The sequence below is a fragment of the Pseudorca crassidens genome, chromosome 3 (assembly GCF_039906515.1).
Source record: "Pseudorca crassidens isolate mPseCra1 chromosome 3, mPseCra1.hap1, whole genome shotgun sequence".
In the NCBI taxonomy this organism is placed as follows: Eukaryota; Metazoa; Chordata; class Mammalia; order Artiodactyla; family Delphinidae; genus Pseudorca; species Pseudorca crassidens.
Window position 1 is genome coordinate 62997957 of NC_090298.1, and position 24752 is coordinate 63022708.

Below are 24752 nucleotides of genomic sequence, written 5' to 3' on the forward strand. Positions count from 1 at the left end.
ACACAAATATCGTACAGACCTGCTTGAGCTCTTAGCGATGCTTTTTAAATTATATCTTTTGACTTGATCTATTTGGTAACATGTATTATGTGGCTCCTTTTGTGTTACAGTACGATTTTAAATCTCATAAATACAAGAAAAGGGAAGCTGTCTGGTCAGGAGAACATTGGCAAAACCATGTAACATTTGGCTACATATTTATTGAGGACCCTGGCATATCTTTTATAAAGAAGCAAAGAATAGGGAGTAATATGTATAATTTATTGCATGTCAGATATGCCTTAATAAAGATGTTTTTGAAACAGCAAATAATTTTGGCCCTTAGGAGCTTTAGCATTCACGGAGAGAACATTTTATTTGTATATTACATTTTAATCTGAGAGACCATCCTATAAAATATTTCTTACCATAGCCCAAGTAGAATTTCATATGTAAAGCAGTTATTAAAAAAAAAACACACACACACACACACAGTCACCATAATGAACCAGAATTTAATTTTTTAAAATTAAATGTGCAGTCCAGTCACTGTCTGGATTTGATTGGACTTTTGCATTATGGAAACTCTTTAGGAGTCTCACCCATAATAATACTAAAGATCACCCCCCAGCCCCCAATCTGCTCACTTCTCTCACATGAGAAATGATAGGAATACCAGTAATGCCTGACATGGAATTTGGGTCTTGGGATTTTTTTAAACAAGCATCATTAGTATCCCCTGTGTTCTGGCAATGTTGTGTCCACGCTTCATGGTCCCTTCTCTAGATACGTTCTTAGCATCCTGGGCTATCACAGTCCTAAAGTCTGGAGGTTATACAGTTCCTGACTCTAAGTGCAATCATAATTGTTCTCTTTCATTTTCTAAAGTGAGCTCACCCATGGATGAGGTGCTAGCTTCCTTGAAGCGTGGTAGTTTTCATCTGAGAAAGGTTGAACAGCGAACTCTGCCTCCTTTTCCTGATGAAGATGATAATAATATCTTGGCACAAATAAGGAAGGGGGTAAAATTGAAGAAGGTACAGAAGGAAGTCTTGAGAGAATCCTTCACGCTTCTGCCCGACACGGACCCTCTAACACGGAGCATCCATGAAGCTCTTAGAAGAATCAAAGAAGCATCCCCTGAGTCAGAGGATGACGAGGAGGCTTTGCCTTGCACAGACTGGGAAAACTAACAAGTAAATGGTCTTACTTTTCTTCAGTAGTGTTCCAGTAATACAGCTTTTGTATTGGATGATGAGGTCTGTTATACGTCATTGAATCTGAGGTTCATTATTTATTATACAGCTCAGTTATAGCCTGGATCATAACTTCAGGTTTTACTTCTGTAGTTTCTGGAAACATAACAAAAAAAGTACAGAGATGTTCCTGTGTAAATGCTGTGTTTTTTTATATCCTGCTCATTAAAATTTTCTCTAGTACGAGCTATATCCCAAGTAAAAAGGATAGTCTTATTCTAGTAAAGTGACAGTCTTATTCTAGCTTTAAAAAAACAGAAAAGGTTTTTTCTAACTTAGGTATTTCAGTTGCAAACTGTTATGCGTATTGAATTTTGATGTTTTGTTAGCTGCCCACAAGGGAATCTAGAAAAGTCATTGCATTGTCGGATTATTTAGCTTTCTAAGCCTTTAAAGTTTATCATTTAGGGCTTATTGTAATTACTGCATTGTCTAGATAAAATGGCAGCCGACATAATATACATACCTTATTGAGTACCCTGTGGGAATTGGTACACATTGGGCATTCTCCCAAGGTAATACAGAGCTGTCCCCCACTACGCTTTAATAAGCTAATTTATATAGTTATGTGGCACAAATTATGCTAAATACATAGAATTGGTAAAGATAACACATGCTATAAATCAAATAGTATATCAAATTGCTGAGGACCATAACTGAAATATTATTTGTGCAAAATATAAAGTATGCAAATATATTCTATTAATCATTATGCTCTCTTGATGGAATATGTTTCTATGGGCTTTACAAAAGGGGGAAGTAGGTGGGAGTAGGTAAAGGAAGAATCACTGTGCCTGATCTTAAGAACTACCAGGGGGAGCTTACTAAAAATGCATATTCATGGCCTTCACTCCCAGAGATTCTGAAAGAGTAGAACTGATATATATGTAGGCATACATCTGGATTTTAAAGACTTATTACAAAAAGGTAAAACAAAACCCAGAAACTGTGTCATTAGTTTTTAAAATATTGATTAAATGTTGGAAGATACTCTTTTGGATATATCAAAATATTACTAAAAGCAGTTTTTACCCTTTTGGGCATGGGTCCATCAGGAAAATGTGCCAATTCCACACTCCCCAACTCCACCCCTCCCCACCAGCATCTGCACTGTAGCTTAACAAAAAGCATGAAGAATCTTGATAAGTGGTTGGGTGTTAACTTTAATGTGCTCTAACCAACATTTGATAGTAACACCGTCTGCCATGGCCATGGGTCTTGGGACTGTTGGCACCCTTTTTTCCTGTTAGTTGTAGAGGCCTTAATTATCGGTCACTTACTGTTTTTGGATCCCCAAATAATTTCAAACTATTTGTGCTTGTACATATGTACACCATGCTTTGTAGAGGAATGTAAATGTGTCCACTCAAGTGTGTGAGTGTGTCTAGAGACTCGGGTGTGCCTGACTGGGAATCTTTCCCACACTGGATGACTGTAGATTGTGTCCCACTTCACAGTGCTTGCTACCTCTTGCCTTGTCCCCTTCAGCATGTAGCTTCTCAGTAAACCCCTAAACCTATGCCAGAAGCTACCATGTTGGCACTGATTAGGTAATCCCAGTGCTGGACCGTCACATAAGCACGCATTTCGTATATTCAAGTAGCTGGGATGTTACTTATAGCTTTTGGCTGCTAATTTAACCTTATGTCAGGTGTTAAGAATATGTCCATAATGAATACCGCTCTGAAAATCGCCTAAAACCTTCCCTTTTTTTGGCTGATTGTTCATGGCTGGTGTATGTAGTATAATGTTGAGAGGAACAATGAAATACTGCCAGAAAATGCATGAACTGGGATAGTGGCAAAGTCACTAAAGACTAAATGTGTCCCACACCAGAAGCAAACCACAGACTAGTTGTGATCCCTACCAGTTGAGCAGCCATTGATAAAGAGCTATATATCACTGCCTGTGTGTGGTCTTAGGGAGTCTTTTTTTTTTTTAATATTTTAATTTATTTGGCTGTGCTGGGTCTTAGTTGCAGCATGTGGGATCTTTTTAGCTGCGGCATGCAGGCTCTTAGTTGTGGCATGCGGGATCTAGTTCCCTGACCAGGGGTTGAGCCCGGGCCCCCTGCACTGGGAGCGTGGAGTCTTAACCACTGAACCACCAGGGAAGTCCCTAGGAAGTCATTTTTAAAGGCTCTGAACTTTTAGACACTTTTCTACAGATGGCTAAAAAGGCTGTAATTTGTATTTCCTATTAATTGGTTTCTTTCTTATAGATTCAAAATAATTAATTACATACTTGTTTTTGAAGAACTAATTTCTTAAAACTTCATGAAATAAAAACTGAAGGTCCTGGACATGTTCAGCTTCATCCTCCTCTAAAAACTCATCTCAGACCTAGCCATAGGTAATAGTATCTTTGAAGGGGTTTTCTAAACATAAGGGAATATATATAATTGTATAGACTTTTTATTATTTCTAACTTGTTTCCTGTGGGGTCCTTCTTAAACTCATGAGTAACTATAATGATGGTGTCCAATAGAAATATAATGTGAGCCACATTAAAAAAGTTAAAAGTGATGGGTGAAATTGATTCTAGTAATATTTTACTAAATGATATATCCAAAAGAGTATCTTGTCAATATCTTTACTTTTTTGGGGGGTACTGAGTCTTCAAAATCCAGTGAGTATTTTACACTTACTAGTAGCACCATCTCAGTTTGGATGCCAAGTATTCATTGGTTACATTGAATAGTCATACCAAAACAACCAAGTTGTGCTTAATGGAAAAGTATTTTTTACAGAGTTTTAGATTTTAATTTAAGTCAAATTCAAATCACTTTCTCAGTCACGCTAGACATATTTCAAGTCCTCAAAAGCCACATGTCAGCTCTTACCTGACAGGTAGGCCATATATATGTTTCTCCTGTGCTGTGGGTCAGCGCATGGATCTCAAACACAACTATTTTGAATTTTACAAAGTCCTGGTAAAGTCATCCATTTAAAGACAGTACTAGCTCTGTCCTCTAAATCTCAATTATAATGACAACTCTCTCTGGTGTATTTTAAACTTGCCATTTGATAGTTCTTATTATACTGACAGTTTTTGAGGCAAAGATTTTGGATTGTATTTATCTTTTTAGTGTATAGTTTTGACATAAAATGTTAAGAGTAAAAGGAAGAAAAGTGAATCTAACATACAACCTTTTTAAAAAACTCTTTTTCCCAGCTTTATTGAGAATAATTGGCGTACATCACTGTATAAGGTTAAGGCGTACAGCATGATGGTTTGATTTACATATATTGTGAAATGATTACCACAGTAGGTTCAGCCAACATCCATCTTAAAGAAAAGAAAGAAAAAGGAGAGAAAATAAAAAATATTCTCCTGTGACGAGAACTCTTTAGGATTCACTCTCTTAGCTACTTTCCTGTATATCACACAGCAGTGTTAACTATGTCATCTTGACATATGATCTTTTAACAGTGATCAAAATCCATGTTCAAATTTTGTTTTACTTTTTTTTTAAGAATACAAACATATCCTTTTGTAAGATGTTTTTTATACATCATCTATATAAAAAGGTCATTTGAAAGAAAAAACCATCAGTGTTCATACTGGATTTTGTGAAAGGTGTGAGGGAATATATATACATACTGTCTTTAATAGGCTGTCCTTTTTAACATACAGTATTACTTTGTTTGTAAACAGGTGACTCAACAGAATGAAAAAAATACCTACAGTTGAACATCGGCTCTTACAAAATTGTAAACATGTGGTCCCACAATTGGATTCCATTAGATCCAAAGTGTATTGGCTCAGTGGTGTGAAAAAGGAAGCACAATTGGCAAGTTACCACTTTTCCAGTCATTCCAACAGATGGTGGTTAACATGAGTTTTAGATGTGCAATGTTCCTGACTGCAACGGAGAAAAGGCCTTGTGAAGATTCCTGTTTTTTAAGCACCTTCCCCACCTGTCTACCCGTTTACATCCTTGTAGTGGCCAGTAAAGCTAGGAGTCGCTATGAGTTGGAAGAACACTGGGTTGACAGATCTACTGTGAGCTGCGTTGAGATTGCTTTGAAATCCATCGTTCAGTGCACTGAATAGTCATCTGCCCAAAATACAGAGCTTCTTCCATATCAGCTTAAATAGTGTGACATTCTGAAAAAGAAGTTAATCATGATAGCTATAGGGCAGGAATTGGAAGAAATCAGATGGAAATGCACTGATAATTCCCACATTACTCATCTACAAAGGAATTTTCATAAAGATGTTCCACAACATCTGAAAAGATACATAACCATGGAGATACACCTATAAATGTGTTTAGCACAACGTGATACATTTAACATGACCTATTTTTAGAAGCCCACACACTTACAATTTGTAAGGTTTCAGAGTAAAAATTTCCATGCTTTTAAATAGCCCTTCATAACTGTGAATTTATAATAGTTTGAATTTTATGTGCAGCATTGTTTATGAGAAGCAATACTTTGTAATTTGATATTTCAAATTATTTTTAGTCTTTTTGGTTGAACTATTGCTTGATTACTATAACTCAACATGACTTTCCTATTGAGAATCAAAAATCAGGATTCAATAGTAGGGATGCAGATCTTAAGTCTTTTTTAACATGCACCATTTGTTTTTATTTTTATGCTCCACAATGGAAAAAAAAACGTGCTCTACAAATGTACAGAAAGTAGATGGGCAGAAAAGCCTCTTTGGCATTTCGCTATCTTCACATGCTTGGAGTTGAATTTTGGGAGAGAGGCTTTGTTATCGTCACTAAATTCTTAAACATATGTATGTAGCTCTAGGTGCTGATTTTGCTGTAATGGAGTCCTGAAGAATGCGTGGAGCCGATACGAATTCTCAGCAGGACTGTTGTGGGCTTGAATGAAGGTAGATATGTTGGACCCAGTTTACAGTACTCTGTAGAGTGTAATTCTGTGTAAGACAGGTCTTGGCCATTATATGAATGGCTGACATACCAAAATGAACTTTCTTTCTTATGAGGCAATTCTCTGGCCTAGACCCAGAAAGCAGTCCTGAAGTAAAAGCCCTCAGATGTATCTGAATTAGTGATCCTGAAGGACAAAAATGCTCACACCTTTGTTACTTGAAAATGTTATTTCCTTTAAAATAATTATGGAGAAAATTTTCTGGCAACAGGTTATATAAAACAAAATCTGCTTAAATATTGACTATGTTTATTGATGAGAATATGAGCATTTTCACAATATATTGGCTTTATTCTAGCATCATTCTTACACCTTGTCTGAGAATATTAGAAATACAGATCTAATATAAAATTAATCTCAATCCCCTGATTACAGTGGGGATGGGTTGTAGATTTTTGTAACACACCTTCAGCAACGCATTGAAACATGCCTTTTAACCTAAAGAATGATTGATTTGATTGATATATTTGAAAAAAATTTTTAAAGCAAATTTGCAAATCTTAAATCATGTATCTATTTTATGCCTTTGGATGCTTGTTCATAACAGTTTTTTCAGTTTTGTTTCATTTATTGACATTTAGAAAAATACAGGAGGATCTTATGTCATTATTGACAGCAGAAGCACTGGAACCTTAATATGTCTAGAGGAAATTGCTACCCACTTAGTGTTATAGCTGGGATTCCATTAAGAGACAATGCTCACTTTTAAAAGGGTCCTATAATCTGTTTTCCTGAGCCATGTTGTAATAAGTCTCTAGCAAAGAATGCAGGGTGTTCAGATCTGCATGAGCCCTTCAGGAGTGTATCCACAGCTAGAAGCATACCCCACCACAGCACTCCTTGAAGGTTGTCCTCACACTTGTAGAGCCTCATTAGCAACCCCTGTGCTCATTCTCTGGTAGCAACTTTCTCTCCAACACATCCACTTCCCTTCCTCCAGATTCAGGTTCCTCCTTCCACAAAATTACATGTTACTATAGGTCATCAACCTTTGGAGTTCTCACAAATATTAGAATTTCAGATAACTACAGTCCATGTGTCCAGTTGAATCCACATGTTAATTAAAAAGCAGTTTTAGAGCCCAACAAAAATTATACAAGCATGGTTTCCTTCTTATCCTTGCCCCTAATAAAATGAGCATCTTTGTCCTTAGTATAAAATTTGTATATATTGTTATGATGGTACTTATATATGATCATGTTTCCAGTTCCAAATTTGCCTGTACTACTTATATGGTTTAAAATACTTGACAGTTACATTTCTGTTAATGTATCATTTCTGTATCAAGAATCTACAAACAGCTGCTTGCTTATGCTGAATCAATTTAGCAGTTAATTTACCAATCTAGTCTCAACTGCAGTATACTTAAAATAGGGAAACAAGTAGATGATGACTTGGATGTTTGGTGGTTAATGTTACTGCTCACTTGAATGTCAATTTTGAATATTTCTTCTACTAATACAACTAAAATTATGTATATATAATCAATGTGGCCTGTATAGAAAAGGTATTCCTAATGCTTTAAAATCCTGGTGGTACTGTAGGGGAGCAGTATGAGGAAGAAATACCTGGCTAAAGAGGAATTTTAAAAGATGAGAATTGCTCACTTCGTGTATATTTTATAGGTTTATTGAGTTTGTGAGCAGTGTAAAAACAATCATTCTTTAGTTCTTCATTGTGGAACTGAAACGTTTCTATAAAATGCACAGCTGTAACAGTTCATCAGGTGTAGTATTTCCACAGTGAGGATATGGGGGCTTTTCTCATTATGCGAACCCACAGAATATTTTCTACTCTATATCATGGGGGTGGGGGAGCCTTGTTTCTACAAAGCTGAACTATGTAGCAATATTTGTTAACATGTGGCATGACGTCTCTATGTCATAAAATGTGATGTGTTAGATACTTTGGCCATAGCAGACACTAAGAATTAAAACTCTTGTATCAGTGGGACAAAAATCAATGGGCAGTACCCTCTCTGTTTGGAATGGGACCAGTATACAATTAATACAATTTAAATTTATACATTCCCTAAGACTCCATTTTTAAATTGCATTCATTGCGTGTGTGCATAAGGAAAGCTTTTCTTTCACTAAATAGAAGCTTGTTTTTTTAACCTTTATAATTTAATTATTATGTACGTAACATCAGATACCAACCTGTAAATTGCTAATGGGTCCCTAAAGGCCTTATCAGGGAGTTGAAATTTCATATACTTATACCAGGTTATTTGTAAAAAGTCTTTTTGAACAGCTGTAAAACATTTAAAAACTGTGGCAGATGCATTGTTAACATGCATCCATTTGATAGTGAAAGCAGAAACCTGAACAAGTTTTACCTAATTCTTGCACTGAATTTAAATAATATAAAATGTGCATTTTAAATAGATTTTATTTCCCATTTATTGCTTAGCATAGAAGAACAACTGTGCTTAGAGGATTGACCACAAGATTGATTTTTAGATGGAAGAGAGGTAAGAAAGTAGAAGCACCTTACTATTGGAGCATGTTGCATTCATTTAGTGCTACTGAACAATTCAGTAGTTATTTCTGAACTTTGCTGCAAAGTGCTCTTTATTTAAAGCACATTAAAGTCTCTGCTTAATTGCTTTGTAAAATGAAGCAGTGGTATTTTTTATCCTATAAATATAGTCTAATTTAAAAGTTTTTCCTACAAAATTAGTTTATATTGCTGCCTAAACTATCATCTATGTAAAGGATTTTTAAAGGCAAGAGGGAGTCTGGATTCCGTGTGTGTGTGTGTGTGTGTGTGTGTCTGTCTGTCTGTTGTAAATGTTTGCCCATTGAAATATTTCAAAGATATGTTCATTCTAAAATTTTCTGTTTTACCCACAGTAAATGTACCGCTTGGTATTTGAGGGACTTAATTGATGGAAATCCAAATTCATGTGTCTCTCCCCTTCTCCAAACACATTTATTATGCCACTGTAAGGTGCATGTACAGAAAATACTTCTGAGGCTGATATATGAAATATTTTATCAATGTTATCTTATACTGAATCTCAAAGCAGTCATTTGTTTTGAGGATTAAGAGAAAGTTTTGGGTTTTTTGGTCAGGTATGACTAAGAGAGGCTCCAATTGGTGAGTTAAGGGAAGTCTGTGGTAAGTGATTTGAGATGTATACTAAAGGTGTGGGTGTTGGTTAAAGAGTTCAATTTTAACAAGGGATTTTTTTTTAAATTTGCATGTTCTGTGGTTAACTATCAAAGAGTGCAACAGGTTATTCCAGCTTTTCCCAGTACTAATTATATTGGTTTTAAGAATTCTTCATAATCACAAGATGACATTTTCCCTTCATTGGTGACCAAAGAAGGGTGCACAGTACAACCCATGCAAGTGACTTCTGACTTTTTCGACTTGGACAGAATCCCCACTGTTCCATTGAGTTTCTTATTGTACTATATGTCTTGCAAAGTGTGAAACCATAATGTATAATTTATGAAAAATCGAAGGCTACAGATCCTTTTGCATGAATAAAAGCCCATTAGGGCGAATGAAACTGGTATGTTCTTTTAGCCTTTCTGGTTAAATGAAAATTTTAATGGCAAACCAACTCACCACTTACTAGCTTTGTGCAATATTAAGCAAAACACTAGCACACTGTGCTTGGCTTTTCAGGATGGCTTTAACACCGTTACACTAAATGGACAGTGTGCAGAATGTAAGTGACAACTCCTGCAAATTTTACAGTACTTAAATATGCTCAGTTAACATTCTAAAGTATTAAAAGTACAAAGAAAAAAAACTAAGCAAGCATTTAGAGCAATACTGTGAACTCTCCAATAATGGTTTTGACTGTTGCCTTTTGCTCTTTAGTGCAACTTTCTGCATTGTAATTATTGTATCGCTTTGTATTTCATGTTTTTTACACTCACGACTTCAAAGTACTTGTACACTAAGTATTGCAATCACCTTTCTCTTCTTGTACATGCAATATAACAACATACAGTTTTGGTGCTTAACAATATTCCTTTTTTCTTTAATAAAAGATATTTATTGAGTTAAGCTCATTTTGTTTGTTTAAAATAGCAATGGTGGTATATAATGTCACTTCATTTCTAATAAGAAGGAGCATAGCAAGTTGTGCATTTGTTACCACATGATGAACAGGATTCAGACTCTCCACCCCTGTACTTCTGCCTCTTCCCGACCACTGTTTGTAACAAAATATGGTTTAGAAATGTTGACCTCCAAAGTTGGAGGGTCCTTAAATGCCTTTCATTTTAGCAGTCAATTTGTGATCCTCTAAATTGGGGGAGATTAAGGGAGACATTTCTCCCAAGGAAGGGCCCTACTTCCATGTATTCCCTCCATAAATATATCTGAAACTAAACAGAGGGCTTTGATTACTAGATAGTTTTTCTGTGAGAGTTTAGAGAATGGACTTAATAGAAGTGCTTTAGCTAAACTGATAGAATCACCTTCTGCCTCAAAACGAATTAGTTAGTTAACACATTAATTCAGCTCTCAACACAGTACATCCTAGTCCACCCTTGTGAAAATCATGCTGTGGCTGGTTTGGAATGGGCTTACTGGGTGACTTACCAAGACAGGCGACAGCCTCCCCTGGAAATCTAGGCCCTGTGGAATTCCTTAGTCCTTTGTGATTCTGTCGTTCATCCTGACCTTGCTGAGTTCTGTAAACTGGTTGAAACTTCATTTCTTTGCTACAGGAAGCTGTGTGGGAGAGGTTTAAAATTCTTTGGTGCAAACCCACCAACATACCGTCTATTTCTGACAGTTACTGAAGTTTAAGCATATTTCCCAAGCGCTCTGTCCCAGTGCCAAGTGGATACCTTTCCCACAGCGACCCACAGCTTTGTTGCTCACCAGAGACTTAGTTCTTCCTCACTGCTAACATTTTCTCCAGAGCTCTCTACTAATAATCTTGCTTGTTCACAAGAGCTCACCAGTTTTGTGCTCTCGCTATTCTCTGAACTCAACTATTTGTCAGCTTAACCTCTAACAGACCGCTGACCCGTTAATTCTTCTGCAGAGTTCAAGCGGGCCCATCCTCTAATCACAGTCACTTCCTACTTCCCCTCATTCCTGCCTCTTCCACCTGCTTTTCCAGTTGCTGTGGAGGACTTCATATACTCAGGCCATTAAGCATCTTTCTTCCCTGTCACCAATTCCAATGGCCAGGCCTTGCTGTAGAGTCCTGGGCTTCCTGGCTCCATTGCTGGTTAAGGAAATCGTGCACCAATGCCACAAGGCTTTCTGTGGGCCAACTTTGGTCTCCTAAGTCTACCTCTAGTATCTACATTTTCATGCTCAGCTCATGCCTTTCCACCTGCACATGTTTCTAAAATGCTGTTCTTATCTCATCATAATCTAAATTCCATCAGGTATGTTCATTTGGAAAGCACATAGGCAGTAGGTGTCTGGCCCTCCTTGTGTGTCAACATTCTTAATCAGAACATTGAAAGGAAAACAAGACATGAAAGGAAGAATCACAGAATCCGATTTAATCTTCACAATTCATATGAGGCACAAGAAAAGGGTTAGATAGTAAACGTGTCTGGGGTGACTACTGGTTTGGCAGGCTTTGCTTTAAACACTACCTGCCCAATTATCTCCCACAGCATCTTCAACTTCCTCTTAACCCTAACCCTGTAAGATGCAAGTGGTGCTCAGTGTTCACTTCAGATGGTCTGGAGAAGAGCACTTCATTCTAGGCTAAAACTAGGCCTGAGTCTCCTGTGTTGAGATGTGCTAGAGAAACACTTGATCACTAAACATTTTCAAGAAGAATAAAAACAGAGTTTCAAAGACATCAAGATGTGACTTCAAATAATATTCAAATAAAGTCAGTCCAAAAAAAGCTATTAAGTTCAAATCTCTTCAGAGGCAACTTATTTTAAGACATGAATGAGTTATATAGCAGATTCCTTTGAAGTGCTTTAGGTGTAACATAGTGCTATTATGCTCTGTGGCTTTAGGAACTTTGTTCCCCAGAACATAGTTCCTGCAAGGAGAGTCATGGGGACATATATATCCCCACATAAAAACTCCTAGACCATTATTTGTCTCACTTCCAGTGACGTCTGAGAGTTGCAGATGCTGGGATGTTCTCTTGGCCTCAGCAACTTATCTGTATTCATGTGCTTCTAGAGCTACAAAATTCCTGGTGACTGCAACCAGTTTGAATTGTTTCAACCCTGAATAAATGTCTTAGTCTATCTCTGTGGTTATCTGGAGGCCTTTTATATTGAAATATTTAAAAGTCCTTTTATCAAGTTATAGCAGGCCTATGAGTATGATGATATTGGTTTTTGAGGAAAAGCCTTAAGCAACTAAAGCCACTGGCCAATTTTTGTCAGAATAGTTTACCACCAAGAACAATTAAAAAGTTACTCATCCTCAAGGGCACTGAACTTCCTCCACCAACAGATGTTTTGTGTAATTGAAGATGATAGATTGGCAAACTTCAAAGAAACCTTAGCTTGTTTGTAACCATTTTCCAATGGAAAGAAAAGGAAGTCTTGCAGGAATCAGTCACAGTTATTCCTAAAACTTCTTAATGAAAGATTTAGAATAAGAAGCACTACTCGGAATTATTTTGCAGATATTCTACAGTGTGTAAATATCTATTTATGCTAGAACAGTAAATTCACATTATTGACTTGGGAGAGGAGTGAGATGAGGGAAAGTAGCCAACGTGGGCATTTTGCAATATAATCTTATTCAAAATTACATTATGCAAAAGCCACACTATGGCTCTATGGTGGAAGTAGTCCAGTTGGCAAAAACATCCTATAAATGTTTTAGGCCAAAATGATCTTTTTCATGCTTAAAGACCCTAAACCTCTGGAATCTTCTTTAAGTAAAAGTTCAAGTGTTTCAGTGGCTCAAATCTCAATTTAAAAATTCTCTGGTCTTACCTACAGGCCACTTTGTGACCCACCTCTTGTCAGAAATAGGATGGCCTACCCCGGCAAGTGTGTGGGTCAGGGCCAAGTTTTTGAAACAGAAGGTTAACTCTTCCAACAACCATCAGAAGATTCAACAATAAATTCACTGTGACCCAGAACTTGCTGATAGGTTTTTACATTTCAGTTATGAGTTTCTCTAATGTTATCTAAGCTTTGGTATTGCATTAAGGTGAATCATCAGAAGGTAACACGTAGAATATTATCTCCCCAACTCCAGCAATTCTTTCACTGCACTATATGTAAGCAATATTTCTAGACCTTCATAACCCTTTTCTCAGTCTTCTTAGTCTCACCTTTCCCCATGGTTCTAAATGACATCTGTGTCGTAATGATTCCCAATTTTATCTGGCCTGTACCTCTTCTCAGAACACTGGATCTGTATGTATACAACTGCCCCCTGATCTCTTCATTAGGATGCTTCCTGCAATTTCAAGTATAACATGTCCAAAATGGTTCCCTTCCTATTCTATTAAAACCTGGACCCAATCCTTCTCAGTTTTATCTTTTTTCTTTCTTTCTTCTTCTTCTTCTTTTTTTTTTTTTTAATCAGTTCTGGAATTCAGAACCTGGAAGTTATCCTTGCTGCCCTTCTCACCCTCATCCTCCGTATCCAACGAGTCCTATCAACCCTAACTTTTACATCTGGCATACATCCACTGCTTCCTCTGTCCCTAACCCCTACACTGGTCCAGACCACATTCATCTCTCAAGTAGGGTACTGCAGTAGCCTCCTAACTGATCTTTCACTGCCACTCTTTGTCTCCTTCCAACTAATCCTCCACTCAAAAGTGGTGAGATCATGTCTCTCCACTGCATAAGACCCTCCGGTTACTTTCCATTGCACTTAGAATAAAATCCCAAATCTTCTTCCTATGGACTATAAGGCTGAATGTGATTTGGCCCTTCCTATCAGCCTCATGGCTTACTGAGCGCTAGCATTGTGTATAATCTCTCTCTTACCTTAGGGCCTATGCACAGACTGTCCTCTTTCTAGAATTGTTCCTTGTTTTAGTATGACCAACTTTGTTGTGTACCTCAAAAAGTTCATATGTTGAAGTCCTGACCCTCAGTATGTGTCCTTTTTTGGAGATAGGGTCTTTACAGAGGTAATCAAGTTAAAATAAGGTCATTAGGGTGGGCCGTATTCCACTATGACTGGTATGTTTATGAAGTGGGGGAATTTGGATATAGACATGTATAGATGGAACATGATGGGAAGAGACATAAAGAAAATATGGTCACCCAATGACCCAGTTGAAATGTGTGTATCCTTGAATCAGAAGACATATGCAAGAATGCTTAAGGCAGCATTCTTCCTAATAGCCAAAAACTAAACAACCCAAGGGTCTATCAGCTGATGAACGGACAATTGTGGTATATCCCTAAAATGTGGTATAGTCAGACAATGGAGTACTATAGAATAAAAATGAATACAGCTACACAAAATAATCTGGATGAATTTCACTGACATAAAGTCGAGCAAAAAGCAAAAATATCTAATACATGATTCCAGTCAAAGTTTTTAAAAAATACGCAAAACTAAACTATAGTGTTTAGGATATTATTTAGGTGGTAAAACTAACAAAGAAAAAAAAAGATGATTGGCACGAAAGTCATGATAATGGTACGTTTGGGGAGACCAGAGCTTCATGACCAGAAAGGAACATACAGAGGGCTTCTGTGGGGCTAAGCTTTTCTTTCCTGACCAGGGTAGTGGTGAGATGGGGGTTCGCTTTATAATAATTCACTAAGCTGTGTGTTTATGTTTTTGTATTTTTCTGATTATGTATTACATTTCCAATAAAGAGCTTTTTAAAAACCCTAGAGTTCTTTCATTAGCATTGTAGAAATTGCTTCTAGAATTCAGTTGCCAAAAAATTTTTTCTCTGAAAAATAATGTGCATGCTTGCTCTACAAAACAATGAGAACCGTATAATCTAACATTTCACTTTTTAAAATTAGTTGACAGTAGATCAGAGCCAAATTTAGTGCTCCAGTGGAAAAACCAGCTCATCTCAGACTTCCGGTCTACACAGCTTCTTTTAATTGGCTGTGTGTGTGCATGTGTGTGTGTTTTAAACTCTCTCTCTAGGTGTTTTCATATTGTAAGTTTCCTCTGGGGAAGTAGGTGGGAAAATCTTTAGAAGTTTCATCAGATAGAAGAAAAAGATTTTGCAACAGAGCATGGCATAGTGGTGAAGAGCAAGCACTCTTGAGACACTAGCCATGTGAATTTGGACATATTACTCTCTGTGCTTCAGTTTTGTGTTCCAAAGAGAGAGACAAATAATGATACCAACTTCATATGGTTGTTGTACAGGTTAAATGAGGGCACAGAAGAGTGCCTGGCACATATATGAATGTTAGCTATTATTACTCGGAAGATCTGATACCAAAATCCTTCACAAAGAACTGCAAAGATCTGAGTAACTTAGAAGCAAGGACATCTGAGAGTAGGATAGATGCTCCTGGATAATTTGAAAAAGCAGCAATAACCATATACATTTCTTTCTTCAGTAGAACATAATTTCACTTACATGACACAAAATACTATGTAACAGGCAACATTTTAAATTAACAACAAAAATCCTTACCTTCATGTTTACTCTTTGTAGAAAGAACTGGGTGTAGCTGAAAAAGTCAGAATTTCTATTTTCTGACCTTCTGTGGAAAGGCAGACCTAAAGAATCAAAATATAATCTGAAGTTATAAAGAATGCCAACATACTTCCAGTTAAATATGGTGGCTTGAAACATGCCTTAATTGATACTCCCTCCTAAAGCCCTAACATGACAGTAAAGGAATAAAGAACAAAAGAGGAGAAAATTATGGACAAAAAATGTGCAGGTTTTGAAAGATGTATGGGAGGTAAACGGCTTAAGCGAGTGGAGGGAGCTGACCTGAGAGCTTGCAGTGAGACACTTGAGGAGCCGGTCGAGTCCTGAGGGGTCTGGCACCGCTGGGGGGCACTGTGTTCTGTGAAAGGTGGGGAGAGGTATCAGGTGAAAAGAAGGAGAATGGTGGGAGTCTCAAACAGGAGCAAGAGACCTTCCCTCCCCCCACCTTCCAGACCTTCCTTTCCCACAGCAAGAGTCTAGAAGTTCATTCCCTGGAAAAAGTGAGCCAGAGAAGATCTAGACTCAAATAGCAGTCCAAGAGGAGGGCAGAGGTAATGCTGAACACTGTAGGATCGAGTTACAATCTACCTTCAGAATCACAAGGCCCCTGGCTGCCTCCTGCTTGGTTTTGACATGGCTCTCAGCGAGGCATCTGTCCCCACCCCCCCTCCGAGGAGTCTGGAAGATCCCTTTCCGGAGAAACTAAATCACCCCAGACAAAAGACCAGCACACGGTAATATTTGGGTGTGAGGAGAGATGGAGATTTACCAAATGACAAAGCTGGCCTCCCACCCAATCAACCTACCCCCAAAGCCACCAGTCCACCAGCTCCACCCTCGTGGTCCCCTAGAGCTCCCAGGGTCTCCCTGTAGAATATGAACAGACTACTTTGAGTCACGGACATTTTCGGAAAGTCCCCACACAACAGAGATCAAAACAAACAAGGTAACTCAGAAAACAGACAATTCAGGAAGTAGTAGGAAAAATTAAAATTAATTTTGCCAGAAAAGTAAGGCAAAATACTACATCCATGAAACAAGAATGTGTTGCAATAAAAAGGAATCATCTGAGAACAAGGGATGACACTGAGAAAAACTCTGACAGCTGACATTACACATGCAATACAAGGTTTAAAAGATAGGCAAGGAACTCTTAGAGCTGAATAAACAGCTAAGGAGATAGAAAAGATAGAGGATCAATTCAACTAATCTAATATCTGATTAATGCCAGAAAGAAGGGAGAAATAGAGGGGAGAAAATTATTAAAGAAACCATACGATAAACTTACTGCTTTGTTTGCCACAATGTGAGTTGGATTTTCTTCTGTGTGCAGTAGAAGGATTCTCAGATGGTCCTCCAAGGAGCATTCCAGGAAGATGAGGACTCAGAAATGCTCCCCGGAATGGACGACATAGAGGTTACTGGTTACCTTGGAGAGACACTTTTGGCAGAGCAGTGTGGGCAGAAGCCAGAGTGGAGAAGTCTGAAGAACAAATGGAAAGATAAGAAATGGAGATAATTCATGAGCCCACAATTCTTTCAGTTTTTCAGTGAAGAGGGGAGAAATCAACTGATAGCTGTAAGGATTAAGGGCAGATTCTTTTTTTAAAGGTAAGAGACACTAGAACATGCCTGTGTGCTGATAAAAAAAAAAAATAGTAAATAGAAAGTAAAAGTGACTTGAAATAGCAATTGTATTCCTGTCTCTTAGGTAAACAAAAGACTACATTTATAATTAATAAATCAATAGAAAATGGAGAAGAAAATTAATTCTGTACTTCAGGTGGCCCAAACACCTTTGACCTCAATGATGGGAATGATTTAAATTCAAAGGATTAGAGGAGGTGGGGAGAATATGTTTTTTTGGTTGTTTTTTTCTTTCAAGTACCCATCTCAATTCTCCATGATTGTACGTAGATTATATAATCTATTCTGGTCATTAACGAACTTTCTAGAGAAAGTTTCAGCTCTTCGCCCGCAGTTTTTCAATGATTTCTTGTGTCACTACTACACTGGTTTGATTAGACCATTAAGGTCAGTACCTTTATTATCCACTTGCTCAACAAGGAATTCAGTGCTGACAAATGGCCTTGTGGATGCACAGGTGTCGGCAGTGTTAGGGAGTCTGTCCCTCACGGTGCTCAGTGGAGGGACGCACTGGATACAGGGTTAGACCCGCCCATCCACGGTGCCCACACACGAAAGGTGTGTCCCGCAGCCACGGCACAGCATGGCCCTCAGGACAAGACAGAGTGACCCAGAAAACACCACCATGGGGAAGGGTGGGCCCCAGCACTGCCGACACCTCCAGGACGTGCCGTTGCTTGGTGATCCAGGAGCCCCCTCACAGAAGCAGGGGCCGCTGGTGTTGCTTCTTCAGCTTGGGGTGATTCCAACAATCGAAGTCTTCTTCCAGAAGTTACTGTCCTAGTCATTCTACCAAACGCTACAACAGACCTTCTGGGGAGTCTGCGGGAAGAGCAAAACATGTTACCAGCACACCGGCCAACCGAAGGGCCAAGGGCACTGCTAAATTACACAGCTATCATCTTTGTCTCCCCTGCACCAGCACCAGCTGGCAGGTGCCATCCAGATACCCCTGGGAAGCAACAGCACGACCCCCAAGGGGACGTCTCGGCCCCGTGAAACCCAGGCGCCGAGGGGTCAGATGCAAGAGGAGGAGGTTGGGGACAGTGCTGAGACCTGGCCCTGCCAAACTGCAGTTTGGAAATTAAAGCCACGTTAGACTGGGTGGTGGTGGAGCTTCCAGGAGGCCTCATTTACTCCCTGGTAGTGGCTGCTTCACAGCAGAATCTGACTCAACTTCAATCAAGAATCTGCTGTGATGAATGTTCTCTCTGTATGAAATATCTGCTATTTCAACAGCCATCAAGGGGAAGTATATGAAGAGTAAAAGGGGCAGCAACGAACAAGAAGCACTTCCCAGTCACAGAGGATGCTTCTACCCAAGAAATAATTTTATTCTATTTTTGCAAATGCAAATAAGAATGGAAATTTAACATGGTCATTTCCACCATGGAGCAGGCTTTTGTAATTGTTGCCAAGTTCTACAAGAATCATAAATGCCTCACGTTCATGCCCGTGCTGAGGTTGGATCCTTACGTTTCCTCCCAGTAGGGCCGGAACTGGGAATCTGCTGCTTTTCTCTCAGCTAGAATCCAACCATTTTACAGCTTTCATTAAAAAAAAATAAAACATTTTTAAAAATTTTAAAAAATAAAGGTGCAGCAGGCTAATTAAGCCTGGATTTAGGATCTGGCTAGAGATTTGGGGTTGTACTTTTTCAATAAGTGATGAGCCAGTGTATTAAAGTGGAGAGACTCCCGGAGAGCAGTGATTTTTAGTCCTGCTGGTGCTTTGTGTTCTTAGGCCACTCACTTACCCTCTCTGGGCCTCAGCTTCCTCCTTTGGGAAGTTGGACAGGAGAATCTCTGAGGCTCCTTCCAAACCTCACATCCTGTGATTCTACAAGTTGGTGCAACTAAAATCGGTCGCCCCTTGTGGCCTATAAAGGAAGAACATGCCCTACAGCTTTCTAGTTTTCTGAATAGACATTCATAAAGTAGAATGGAATCCGCCCCTGAGTAGACCCGTAAATACCACCTCGGGCAGAGTGAAGGACGAAATCGGTATGCAGGAGCCTGACTTGCTGCAAAGACAGGAAGCTGCTCACCACCATGTACCTGCCTTTGTTTGTGGAGCAACATACCTTGCTTAGCTTCCAAGGCAGTTCTTTGTTCTGGGCTTTACCTGAAATCAGAAGATAAGTTATTTTCCTACAAATTCATACATGCTGCCCAGAAACTAAAGGGCTTTCCAGAATGTTTAAGAATATTTTGGGTTTGTCATTCCTTTTTTGATATCATGGCCCCTCAAAACTTTATCCGCTGCCCATTATGTATTTTCTTCAAGCCCGAGATTGAACAGTCAAGAACTTACAAAAAAATTTCCCCTGATAATTTTGAGAAACAATTTACATAAGTTGTATTCATTTAAAGTGCACATTTTGATGAGCTTTGACAGTTGCATCCACCTGTGAAACTACCGTCACAATCAAAATACAGAACATTTCCCTCCACAAAAAGGTCCCTTGTACCTTTTGCAGACCACAGGCAAGCACTGACCTGCCTTGTGTAACTGTAATAGATTAGTCTGCATTGTCCAGAATTTTACATAACCAGAATGTACAGTATGTCGTCTTGTGTCTGGCTTCCTTCATTCAGCATAATGAGATTCATTTATGTTATTGCATGTATCATTTTGTTCCTTTTGATTGCTCAATAGTAATCCATTGTATGGATGTATAACATTTTGTTTATTCTTTCATCTATTAATGGGCATTTGGGTTGTTTCCAGTTTGTGGTTTGGGGGAATAAAGCTTCCTGTACAAGTCTTTGTGCAGACATGTTTTTATTTCTCTTGAGTAAGTAGCTAGGAGTAGAATGGCTGGATCATATGGTAGGTCCATGTTTAAAGAAAGGTCTTAATTTTTTGAGACAATAAATGACTTGCAGGCCCACCTTTGCCCTCAGATGATAGAAATCTTAGAGTTTCTTTCGAAGCAATGATTCTTAACCCTGTCCTCTTAATGTATTGAATATTCTAGAGATGGAAGAAGAGGTTGGAAGGAGTTATAGGCCATTTCCCTCATTTGCAGAGGAGGAAACGGGGGCCTGGGGAGATGAGGAGCCTGTCAAAAGCAGAGTTGCAGGTCACACGTGTGTGAAGAACACTGAATGGCAAACACAGGTGTGTGGAATTGTGTGCAATTGTTCATGGAAGGAAATGTCAGGAAGAACTGCATAGTCCCAAGATGTGGCTCATATTGTCAGAGTCTGAAAAGATCCAGTCATCATTTATAGTGGATGACATACCTTTTGGTTTTTTTTAACATCTTTATTGGAGTATAATTGCTTTACAATGTGTGTTAGTTTCTGCTGTATAACAAAGTGAATCAGTTATACATATACATATGTCCCCATATCTCTTCCCTCTTGCATCTCCCTCCCTCCCACCCTCCCAATCCCACCCCTCTAGGTGGTCACAAAGCACCAAGCTGATCTCCCTGTGCTATGCGGCTGCTTCCCACTAGCTATCTATTTTACATTTGGTAGTGTATATATGTCCATGCCACTCTCTCACTTCGTCCCAGCTTACCCTTCCCCCTCCCCGTATCCTCAAGTCCATTCTCTAGTAGGTCTGCGTCTTTATTCCCGAGGTTCCTTAAAAAACTAAAAATAGAACTACCATACGACCTAGCAATCCCACTACTGGGCATATACCCTGAGAAACCATAATTCAAAAAGAGTCATGTACCAAAATGTTCACTGCAGCTCTATTTACAATAGCCAGGACATGGAAGCAACCTAAGTGTCCATCAACAGATGAATGGATGACATACCTTTTCTACCTAGAATCTGGTGGGGAAAAAGATCGTTTTTAGCATGAGCTTCTGACCAAACCCTAGAAGCCCCTGGGACTTAACAGATGTGCAGAGAAGGTCACTTCTCCCACGCCAGCACTGCCCACCAAAGGGCTGGGCCCTGCTGAATTGGAGCAAATCAACACCTCTATGGGCACAATTTTACACCTTTGCCAGATGCAAAACCACTAGTAATGAACTTTGCTTGAATTCATTCAAGGGGAATCCAGTGTGGAAATATTTTTTCTCTTTTTCATTCTTGTTTGCAATAAAAATGGAATAAAACCATTAACTGACCACATCTCTTTCTTAATCCAAAACATAAGGCTAACAAAATTCTAATTTAAAAAATCAGTTCATGTCTGCTTTCTGTTGTCACTTGGAGGGATATTTGTAAAATCATCTTTAGCAGTAACAACAAATCATTTTAGATGAGATGCCACTGGATGTATAACATTTTAAGTATTGTAATCAGGTAGATCAGAAAGTGCCTATTTCATGGAAAAAAAAAACAGGTCATTTGCAAGTACTTGACCATAACCCAACAACAAATAAAATTACTTTCATTCCTCCCAGAAAAAAACTTTGAGAAGAGAATTTGTGATATGAAAAGAATATATTGGTCAAGTCTTTCTTGCTATGACTGTTTTTCTTGATACACAAAGTGAAAAGAATTGGAATGAAATTCAAAAAATTCTTTGACCCAAATAATAAAGAGGGAGAAATAACAGCTTATTGAAAAGTGTTATCTTTACCACACTTACAAATTCGTGAGTTTTCTCAAAGGGAGCCTAGGCTCTGCAAAGAAAACAAAAGCCCCCATCATCACGTAGCTGGTTTCAGAGCTGGAAGATTAAGTTGATTCTCAAAAGCATTTCTAAGGTTTTCATGCTGCTCCATGCTGCGTGTTTTTAAGGAATTCTACATATCCTGGCTCTGGAGAGCTGCTGCCAGCTCCCAGTCTGCAACAAAAACTGTCTCAGTGTTTAGACAAGGCAGAATCAAAATCTTCATTTTGAAATCTGTGGATCCCAGCAAGGCTGAAGTGGAAGGAGTTCTTTACTAGAGAACATATCTGGGGAAAGGCTAAGAAGGTTCTCTAGGTGGAGGAATGAGGGGGTGTCATCACCTTTGTTACTACTGACCCCTCATTTGACCCCGACTCCAGCAAACCCAACCCCGGGACTCTTTCCAGGGGGATGAGACAGGAACAGGAGTGCTCTGTAGTAAGAGTACTAAGCTTCCAGAACCCCAAGGCCTGATTTTCCAAAAACCTGTCCCCGAGGCTCCTCTAAGTCCACATGAATGAGTCTATCCGGCACAAGTGGGAAGCTGTATTTGGAGTGTTGTTCAGTCACTGCATGTAACTTCCTTGTATGCATTTCCCCCGTTATGTATAAAGTAGGCATCTCAGGAATCACAGCATTAGATGGGAGCTGAGAATACTGTATGGATTCTTAGCTTTGTTTTTTCACTCCAAAGTTACAGCACAGTCTTGTGATCAGATGATAAAATCAGGCAACAGAAAGGACTGAATGAGTCACGGTCAGTAATTTAGGAATCTTCCTGAGGACCCTGCCCTGGAGACTCTAGCAATAGCCACCAAGCTCCAACCTTGTTACAGCCTCTTAAGTGAGCAGTCACTCCATTTTTTAGATTATCTTTCTGCCTCTTTTTCTCTCGTTGTTGAGGTTGGCAAAGAAAAACATGTCTCTTAGAGAAAAAAAGGAGTCAAGCCCATCTGAGTTCAAACTAGATTCCACTCTTTGCTAGTTATATGGCGTTGGGTGACCACTGGTTTCCTGGGGTCCCTGGGTGCTACTCTGTGAAGCAGAGCCACTACTGCCCTTCCCAGGGCTGTTTTAAGGACCAAATGACCTGACATGTCCAGGGCCCAATACACACTCTGTGGTTAATAAAAGTTCTTACTCTCCTCCCCTGAAGCTATTGCTCTTTCAAACAGAATACAGTCAATTAAAACTAGAATTATAGGTTTGAGACATCTTGGTTTGACAATCAAATCATTAGCCAAAAGGAGAGTTTGGACCTTGTTTCTCTTTGTTGGGGTCCAAGCTGGTATTTAGCAGGCATTGGCTGAGGAAGCAGGCTACATTAAGTCCTGTGATGAGCCTTATTCAAAGGAGAGTTTCATCCAACTTTCAGTTCAGGTGGCTAAGCGCCATCTAAGTTGGGAGAATTAAAGCAATGGTGATTGGTGACTGCATTCTAACCTGGCATACGTGGCTTAAAGGTTAACTTAGTAGCCAGTGGAGGAAAAGGAGAATTACATGGTGCATCCTCCCCAGGGGCCAATCTTTGGCAGGACTCTTGGGGAAAAATTTTGTCTTGACAAAGTCTCTTTCAATCATTCAGTCTTCACCTTGGAGGAAAGCCTTGTATCTTCCTCACTGGTGATGGTAAAAGTAGATCCTGACACCTAAAACAGATGTGATCGTCCAAAAGATGTGACAAATGAAAGCATGCCCACAGTTATGAACCTAGCACAGTACATATGCTATTATTTACTTTTGTTGAGTTCTTCCTCATGATAGTTCAACAGTCAGAGCAAGAAGCTTGTTATCAGCTCTGAGATATGGAGAGATATGAGATATGGAGAAAAAAAATCTATGTCAATGACATAAGATTACTGGCCACTATTCTAACCAATGTGCCATGACAGATAAGCAGAGCTAACAGACAAAAGAGGAAAGCTAATTTTATCACTTCACTGGGGTTACCTTGTTTTCTTAAATGCTCTATAATATCAAGCAATCACATGTTTAAGTTTTGCTATTGTTAATATATGGGTTGACTATAGAGAAAAAAAGATTCTCTGAATTATTCAACAGAATGAACTTTGCAACTAATAAATGAAGACAGTTACTAACATAGACCAATGGCTAGCCTTAGACGTACAGGTTAAAAAAAAACCTGCAAAATTATGATGACATATCCTTTATTTTTCTGTAGCTATTCTAATTCTTGCCAAACTCAAAAAAAGATTTGAAGTAGCTTACTATAAAAATATTACCGGGACTTCCCTGGTGGTGCAGTGGTTAAGAATCAGCCTGCCGATGCAGGGGACACAGGTTCCACCCCTGGCCCGGGAAGACCCCACATACCGCGGAGCAACTAACCCCATGCACCACAACTACTGAGCCTGCAATCTAGAGCCCACGAGCCACAACTACTGAGTCCACACGCTGCAACTACTGAAGCCCGCATGCCTAGAGTCCATGCTCTGCAACAACAGAAGCCACCGCAATGAGAAGGCTGCGCACCACAACAAAGAGTAGCCCCTGTTCGCCACAACTAGAGAAAAGCCTGTGCAGCAATGAAGACCCAACGCAGCCTCCCCCCTCCAAAAAAAAAATATATATATATACCTATATATATATATGAGTACCATCAGGCCAGTATAACAAAATCAAACTACTGAGCAAAAAAACAGGAACAGGAACAAATAAATAAGGGCCAAAAGGAAGAAAAAAACCTAGAATTCTAAGAACACCTATCTGAGGAACCCTACAGCAATTAAGCCCAAAATCTGGTCTTGAGCTTCCTAGCAGCCAGGGTGATAAGGGAAT

The 24752-nt window shown here is 39.0% G+C and overlaps 1 protein-coding gene and 1 long non-coding RNA gene across 5 annotated transcripts in view; one reads left to right on the top strand and one right to left on the bottom strand.

Moving 5' to 3' along the window:
* JMY (junction mediating and regulatory protein, p53 cofactor) overlaps nt 1–10174 on the top strand; it is a 73983-nt gene extending 63809 nt beyond the window's left edge. Inside the window, exons 10-11 of the mRNA XM_067731094.1 lie at nt 868–1175; nt 4893–10174. Of these exons, the coding sequence (XP_067587195.1) occupies nt 868–1172 (305 nt within the window). The 3' untranslated portion in view covers nt 1173–1175; nt 4893–10174. The remainder of the gene's footprint in view (nt 1–867; nt 1176–4892) is intronic.
* Nucleotides 1171–20731, bottom strand: LOC137221428 (uncharacterized). 4 transcript variants are annotated; one of them, XR_010941998.1, is made up of 8 exons: nt 19347–20731; nt 19126–19248; nt 17765–18191; nt 17011–17205; nt 16005–16080; nt 15699–15784; nt 10715–10846; nt 1171–1331 (listed from the first exon to the last, which is right to left on the bottom strand). It is a non-coding gene; the product is annotated as an uncharacterized lncRNA (long non-coding RNA). The 4 variants fall into 4 exon arrangements; XR_010941997.1 differs by having other exon boundaries at nt 17765–19248; XR_010941996.1 differs by having other exon boundaries at nt 19126–20731.
* Nucleotides 20732–24752: the final 4021 nt, after the last annotated feature.